The sequence below is a fragment of the Fibroporia radiculosa genome, assembly GCF_000313525.1.
Source record: "Fibroporia radiculosa TFFH 294 genomic supercontigs, scaffold13280, whole genome shotgun sequence".
Taxonomy (NCBI): domain Eukaryota; kingdom Fungi; phylum Basidiomycota; class Agaricomycetes; order Polyporales; family Fibroporiaceae; genus Fibroporia; species Fibroporia radiculosa.
In genome coordinates, this window is record NW_012132982.1 from 1,973 (window position 1) to 10,423 (window position 8,451).

General features: G+C 50.0%; 1 protein-coding gene across 1 annotated transcript; it reads left to right on the forward strand.

The window, feature by feature from the left end:
- Positions 1-4,801: 4,801 nt before the first annotated feature.
- FIBRA_09188 (uncharacterized protein) lies at positions 4,802-6,908 on the forward strand (the record flags this gene model as incomplete). The annotated part of the gene is made up of 12 exons (XM_012321510.1): positions 4,802-4,994; positions 5,054-5,186; positions 5,242-5,433; positions 5,490-5,638; positions 5,698-5,813; positions 5,862-5,985; positions 6,044-6,057; positions 6,121-6,287; positions 6,347-6,369; positions 6,426-6,507; positions 6,573-6,701; positions 6,752-6,908. The coding sequence occupies 12 exons, from the start codon at positions 4,802-4,804 to the stop codon at positions 6,906-6,908; spliced, it is 1,479 nt and encodes a 492-aa protein (XP_012176900.1).
- Positions 6,909-8,451: the final 1,543 nt, after the last annotated feature.

The following is an 8,451-nucleotide window of genomic DNA, read 5'->3' on the forward strand; positions in this document are numbered from 1 at the left end:
CAAACAGCAATGTTACCCGTGACGCCGCAGTTTTCGATAAAGTCGGTGCTCCCGGCGGCATTAACTTGTGTCACCCCAAGAGTAGATGCGCCTTGAACAAAAGTAACTGCGGCAACACTCAACGAGTCAATTTGAATACCGAAAGACGAGCGCATGTTAACACAGACCAGGTACCTCAGTGATAGTAAAACCTTCCGTTGTAACTATGCTGGTCGGACCCGGCGAAATGAGGTATGTTGTAGCACCATCTGCTCCGACGCCCAGCGTCTGGGTGCTGTATGCCGGAATGGTGAAAGACACGGTACTTATAACGCTGATAGCAGCACCATCTAACATGTGATCGCAACGAATGAATTCAAGTTGAGAAACTAGAAAAGGAATGAACGAGAAACTCACACTGCGCGAGGAGAGCAGAAGCAAAGAGCATTCTTGACGTGATCGAACACATTCTGAAGGGATAGCTTTGACGAATGGGAGGATGTGTGCAACAAGATGCAAGCAGAGTTGCACGGGGACACGAGACCGCCGAAGATCTATTATATACATTTCGACTTGTACGTGCCTGGGCGGCCAGAGACCTGCCTGGCGCATCAGCAAAATGTCAGGACCGGAACTGGGACAGTACTAGTAGTAAATGTTCCGAGTCAACAGATACTAGGCAGATGGTGCACAACGGTTGAATTTACCTACACTAGTGTTAACAATACTGGAAGAACAAGCGCTGCATGACTCACATGTACCAGAATCAAGTACCCAATACCGTGCTTGCCCACCGTGCCCAGGCTGGAAATGTTGTGCGGCTCCGAAGACCAGCTGAAAGACGCCTGTGACCCTGGCTCGAGGTCAGGACATGCCCTTGGCACTACTCCAATGTCCCCGACGTTCAACATGATACTTCGCCTCTATTACACGTAAAGGGTTCACGAGACGGAATCACCCCAGTACACACTCATGCCCAACCCGAAGTGGATATATACGTACAAGAGATACAGCAGGAAAGGACGGCCAGGAACGAGTCAAGGGAAAGCCTTGCTCTACCACGCAAGGAATGCCAGCTTGCCATGGTCAGATGATACTAGTATGTAGACCCAGGGATCAGGCTGGCACTCCAACACAGCCAATCGCCAAGCCTAGATCTCGGAATCTCGGAACCACGGCTGGTTAACTCGATGTATTCAGTCGGGCGGTCTTGTACCCACTGGACTTGTTGAAGACACTCGACACGTCTAGGTACGAGGCCGGGAGCTGGTACTCGCTTGTGCTACGCGCATCGCATGTTTGGACCGCACAAGTGATATGTATCGTAGTCACTTACATCCCATTCGTTTATGATTGAGCGACTGCATCGTCTTGTTCACTGTCCCGTCCTGTGCGTCGCAATCTGAGTGACGAGTTGGGGTGCCAAGCATGCCGAAGCTAGGATAATAACCATGCCATCAGATGACAGAGCCCAGTCTCCATGACACAATATCAAGCCAATTCACGGCGGTGATTCAAAAGGAAAAGGTTCGTGATGGGATCAAATCTGGACATAAATCGATTGCAGTGCGTTGAATGAGCCAAGGTGAATAATGAGCTCAGAATACTGTATATACGCACATAAGCCGTCACCATCCTCAAAATGAGGAACATATGATCCAACGATGGCTTCTCGCGAAAATTTGTACGACACACTTCATGATTTGCGAATGCAGAATATATTATATACCGTGTTGAATACACTGTGGCCCATAGCTCGTCAAGAATGATTAAGAGCTATTTCAAGTTCGGTCTACAGGGGTAATAGTCGAACCATACTTCTGTATGATTTCCTCTGGCGTACCACTCTAGCTCGTGCCCTCCATCTGGCACGTCCTCCACGGCGGCATCGCATGTGTTGCTGCAAGGATCTCAGATACAGCATCTGCGTTCAATATTAGCGTACATCTACCAGAGCTGGGTGGAGCATCGTCTATGCTCATCGTTGTTGGCTGAAACGACAGCTGTGGTTGCTCAGATGAATCGTCTAGCGTGCCGTCACGTTTGAATATGCCTGTGTCATTGTCGAAGGCACCATTCGACGAGATCCAGTCTTGCCAAGCAATATCATTGGGCATGGGCAAGGCCGGAGCGATGGGTTGGAAAGGATGGAATCCACGGACACGCATCTCATGGATGAGAAACAGGAAAGGGAAGGGCGCGTGGCGATCCTTGATGTCAAGGGCGATAGCTTTATTGTGGAACTGCTGAAAAACAGGATCACCGGACAAGTTGACGAACACAAATTTGCGAATCAGTTCCCGAGTGCGGTCAGCTCAATGTTCGTGTGAATATGTATTCAAATTCATATCAGAATGAAAAGCTTATAAGCACCAAAAGCGAGAGCATGGTTGGCACACATGAGCAGGCCATTGCGTGGTTCATGCCAAGACGTTTGGCTCGCGAAGGAATCCAATTACAGGCCTTCAGGTTGTGCCACTATGTCTCACGTCAGTCTCGGGGAGCTCAGGGGTCTTTTCAGCTCACAAATTCGACCTCACCTCTGAATCCCTCGAAATTTAACAATGTGGAGCACTGACTCAGAACCCATCCCACAGATGACACAGCGACGCCAACCAAAAGCGTCCCGCGTATTTATCCCAGCGTTAAACGCAGTGGTCGTCGATAACACTGACATGTCGCGTTCTTTCCAACCGTATCCAGCGGGCGGCCCATTGAGAGAGGAAGTGGGAACGTATACAGGGGGCCATAGCGGCTGAGGTGAAAGCGCAAGAACTCTCAAACGGTGTTTGCCTCCATTTGCTGCTGAATGCAATACAGGTGCAACACAGGTGGATCTGGCGTGTACTCTACTCAGGCTTGCAGTGCATGTGGCCAAACAGAGTTAAGCTCATTCCCGGACTGGCGCCTCGTCGAGTCGTCCCGCCCTGGGCCTCGCTGAGGACTCAGTACCCAGTACTCAGGGTGCGTCGGCCCGCCTGCAGCTCACATCCCAATCGTACATTTTCCAGCATACGGGTCCGTAGGAGCCCCCGCCAGAACGATAATCGCTCGTTCAACGTCTCGCGCGACAGACGCGGTCTCGGATCGACGCCTCGTTTCTCGTGTTGCCGCGCCGCTGTCTCGTTCTACAACGAAACGATCGCTCTCGTTCACCGCCCTTGCCTCTATCTACCGCCGCCACTGAGTGTTGCGTGTTGTCACACGACGATAGTCAGAGTTTCAGGCAGGATCGATACTGTAAAATCCTGCGGAAAATCATTGAGCTTCACTTCTATGGAAACCCTTTGCTACATAGCGGGAACAAATACATCTGTGTCTGTCCCGGGTGGAGGTGCTTTTAGCAAGTTCAGTGATAAGACAGCATTGAGTCCAGGTGGCAAGATGACTGATTGGCAACTGTGGTTCAAGTATAGTTGTCCCTCATAGGGCTATGGAGAATGGCGAGTTTTATGGAACAATGGTGACCATACCCAAAAGGGCTCAGACCCAGCACGCATGCTCACTATATTACAAGCTATAAGTGTCAGATCAAATTATACAACGGAGCAGAATACTTAGCTCGTGTTGTCATGTTTAGCGGACGTCAGTGGATTTGATCTGCTTGGCTAAGCATATACGGAATTGGCTCCGTCCCAGGCGCTATGAGCTGTCTGTTTTGGATGACGTCAATATTTTAGTTTGCAGTAAGTTCTTGATATAGCTGTTTACTTATTTCAATAACAATGGATCTTAGCCAAAAGTCCCACATAGATCGGAGAAGCTCAAGGCATGACAACTTGAAAACATCGGAGCCAGGGAAGACAGTGGTGTGATCGCCGGAGGCTAATCGCAGATAGATAATTATCAGCAAGCATGCCAGAACCCGAACAAGTCCATATAGTTTCATAGCCACGCTGTGTCGTTCGCTTGCGCTTCCGAGCCAGAGGTGACGCCACACAGAATTTACAAGCACAGCACAAGTAATGAGCAAGGTAAAAGTCTGCGTTTCGCGCACCGTCAACTGCCAGACTACAACAATATACGAGACTTTTCATACGTAGCAGACAGGGAGGAGGGATAGACGAGAGTAGATATAAATTGAGACATAAATCATAGCTAACCTGCCACCAGCAGTGGACGAGGGCACGCCACCCGGTCCTAAATAGGTATAAGCAACCTATTAGTAATACCAGCGATGAGCGCGCGTGCAGACCTCGATCTACGACCGTCGTTCTCCCTCTTGAGCGGATCGCATGACTTAAGTACGGATATAGACGTGTGATTCTCCACAGAGAATGACAACATATCGCACGAAAATGCAGAATGGCCGCTCAGTGCTCACCATGCGTCTATGTATCTGAGCACAAGGTATGTACACGATCGGATCTCAAGCTAGTCCTACACTTCTAATTGGCCCAAATGCGTGTAATTAGACATCGCAGGCGGAGGCAGGAGCTCAGCGCTCACTAGTGTATATGTATACATTGAGCCAGAGGTGCTCGGCATCCAATAATCGGAGTCAGTACTACTTTCAAGCCTACCAGTGCGACACGCTGCTGGCGTACTAGCCCGCGACACATGTCCATACCTAGTTCATTCGCATCTTAGGTTTACTTAGTAGTACACGTAGGAAGGCAGTGGGAGCTACCGAGGAAGCTCTAGCCAGCCACGATCAATGCCAGACTGGCATCATACCGGAGACCCCCGATTGTTCGCTCCATTCTACTATGGCTAGCTGTTTCTGTGCAAGCGCAGCGGCAACCTGATGCAGAATCTGTGGAGAATATTTAAATAAGGTTTATTAGTCTGGCAAGTGTCTCGCCTGCTCGTCGTCTTCACTATGGCTTTCCTGGAAATCACTGGCGCATTGGTCCTCCTGTTGGTGTCGTATGTCGTCTATTCTGCGTCGACCCATCCCCGTCTCGGGGCGCGGCCTCCTCCTGGTCCCACGCCGATCCCCGTACTGGGAAATCTCCACCAAGTTCCGGCGGAGGGCCAGCACATCGTGTTCACGGACTGGGGCAAAAAGTATGGTGCGTGTACCGCCGGCTCTGGGCTTCATGCACCTCAGAAATTGATGTATTGCTGGCAGGCCCTGTGGTATACGCACAATGCCTCAGCGTAAAAATGGTCATCTTAAACACCTTGCAGGCTGCAGATGACCTTTTGGATAAACGCGGTGCCATCTACTCGGACAGACCTCACTTTGGTCTGATTACCGATGTGTGCGTTCTGACATTTTCTGCTTTGATGACGACGCTCACGTCGATGTACATTCAGCCTAGACTGGAAACCCAATCTACCCTTCCTCCCATACAACGACCAATGGCGCAAGCACCGGCGGTTGTGCCAGAACGCCGTTGGCACGACACAATCACTAGCAGGTTTCCGTCCTCTGCACCGCGTGGAGTCGTTGAAGCTGCTCATGGAACTGATGCAGACTCCCGAAGATTTCATGTTACACATCAAGAGGTTCGTACATGCCTCTGCGGATGTGTTACATTGAGCTGATGTGTTTTCCGAGTCAGATACCCAGCTGCGCTGATGTTGGAGATAGCGTACGGCCACTCGGTGACTTCTATCGACGACGAACTAGTGGTTCTCACAGACGAAGCTGTCTGCGAAATCACAAGTCTGGGTGGGCTAGCTTCCACGTTGATCGATTTTTTCCCAGCCGGTAAGTCTACACGTACCTTGTGCAGGATTTGGCGCGCTTACATGGTTGTTGTATTGCAGTACGACGTGTTTTGACATGGCTGCCTAGTTTTAGCGTCAGTCGACGAGTAGAAAAGGTTCGAGGATTGGTACAGGCCATGATGAATATTCCATACGAGAAAGTCAAGCAGGAGATGGTGCTCTCTTACTTGCTGCAATGAGTGACGCACTAACGAGCACATCAGGCATCCGGATCGGCTAGGCCGTCATTCTTAAAAACTATGCTCGAGGAGCACACACAAGCACAAGATGACATGACACCCGAGCAGGAACGCGAGCTAATGTGTCTGTCAAGTATTATGTACAGCGGTGGGTCGCAAAAGCCACATCTTGCACAGATCCGTCTAAAGTGTCGCATTCGGTCCAGCTGGTGCTGACACTGTAAGAATCTGATTCGATCTTGCTACGTGCTGTTGCTGATATTGAAGGATGTCATCTATGCAGACAGGGGCAGCAATGCTAACTTTCATGCTTGCTATGACACTCCACCCTGAAGTCTTCAGGAAAGCACAGGCTGAGATTGACCGCGTAATCGGATCTAGTCGTCTTCCTGACTGGGACGACAGGGCTTCGCTGCCGTATCTCGAGTGTGTCTTGAAGGAGGTGTACCGGTATGGATCTGAATGTCTGGCCTGTGGCTATGCTTTGTCGCTACTAATTGCCAGCATAGGTGGAACCCTCCCGGGTCTCTTGGTAAGACTGCCGCATGATGTCCGGGGTCCAATGTACACTGACCGACTTGTATGTAGCTGTTCCACATAGGGCCATGACTGAGGATACATACAACACCCTTCACATTCCACATGGATCCATGATGATTGCGAACCTCTGGTACGTGCTCATGCTGCGTATTCTCAGCCTCGGACGATGTTGATTCCGCCTTCGATCCACGAAAGGGGAATGACGAGGGATACAAATATGTACCGTGATCCCGATACATTCTTCCCAGAGCGATTTGAACAAATGGACAAAGTGGAAGCTGAGCTCAAAGATCCGCGTAAGATCATATTCGGATTTGGACGACGGTGCGTCGTTACTGCAATCTTTCCACGCTCATACTGATACCTGTGTCTAGTGTATGCCCTGGGCGTCTGCTGGGCGATGCTAGTGTCTGGCTCGCGATGGCGAGCATAATATCTGTGTTTGACATAGCCAAAGCTCGCGACAAGGATGGCATCGAAATTTCTCCTGAAGTTGCGTTCGTACCTGGATCAATCAGGCGAGAAACCTAACTTCCATAGCTCTGAGATGGGGACTAACGACACGTGTTGCATTAGCCATCCGAAGCCATTTGTCTGCGATATTCATCCTCGGTCTGACGCCGCGGCCAAATTGGTTGGACAGCTGTTCGCCGATGCGGTTCAATCTTGAGCTTGCTTCGAGCTGGTATGTGCAACATCTCGAAAATCATGCTATTATAAACACAGGTCCGTAACGCTGCTAGAGCGCTGAAGTCCATGAGTCGGTGGGACCCTCATTTCGAGGTTGCCTGTATGCAATTGCGCGCCGTTTAGCTTGAATCCATTCAGGCTCTGACTAAGGATCAATCCGTGCCCGACATATTCCTGTGTTGTAGATACGTCCAAGACAGACTATTACTATACAATTTTATTGGAATACTTGAAGACAGCGACTCCGCTGTGTATCGATAGAGATGCCAACGTGCTGACTTCCCAGCCCCTGATTATAACATCCCAGACTGAGATATGTCTGTTACTATTCCTACGTACCTATATACACTCGTACTGACTTGTACGCCATCGGAGCGCGTAGATTGACTCAGCGGAGATACAGATGTGCACGTGTACATCAAGATTCGATGGGGTTATTGATCATGATTGGCTGCGTTAACCCAACCTTTGCAACCGACGCCGTCTGAAGTTGAAAATGCTTGAGGCGGCTACAGCTCCCTGAACAAGGTACGATCTCTTCTTCCTGGTCTGTACACTTATTATCGTGATCCCTAGGATGTATATTGCCTGCGCGCTCATCCTCATCAACATGTAATGACCATGTGCAGGTGCCCGAGGAGTGTAGGGTGGCACCTTCGCGATCCCTAATCTGATCGGTCAACAATAACGTGGACCTGAATGCCGGGACTCGCGCGTGCAATGCCGTTATCCGATCGGCTGCTGCATGTGCGGCACACGACTCATATATGTGACTGACCCGCGAGTTGTATCAGCCGTAATGTGTATAGTAGGTTTGTCTGTATCTAGGAAATTCTTGCATCCCCAGCAGTGCTTGATACTAAGCCTCCAAAGATGGCCTCAACGCGCCCAACGGTCGCCCAGTAGTACCGCTGCAATGCTGTATCGCATATCTCCATTCCATTACGGCACCCGACAGCTGCCACTACGTTACTGCTCCATGAATTTTCTCACAAGACGGCACGGCCACTTGTATTAAAGCAAGGTACGATGGCTGGGAGAATATAGGCAGGCCTGTTCGACCTATTCTCCCATTTACTTCACCATGTCAGCCTTAAACGTTGTTGGCGCATTAGTTCTCTTATTTTTGTCATATCTCGTCTACTCCACTTCGACTAAGCACCATCCTAAGACACATCTCCCCCCTGGTCCTACGCCTATTCCAATGCTGGGCAATCTCCATCAAGTCCCAATGGAAGATCAGCACGTCACATTTGCTTCTTGGGGCAGAACATATGGTACGCGCCGAATCTAATTTCGGCTTGTATGTATCTTATCACTGTCTGTAAGGTCCCATCGTATACGCAAAGTGTCTCCACGTGCAAATGGTCATTCTGAACACCTT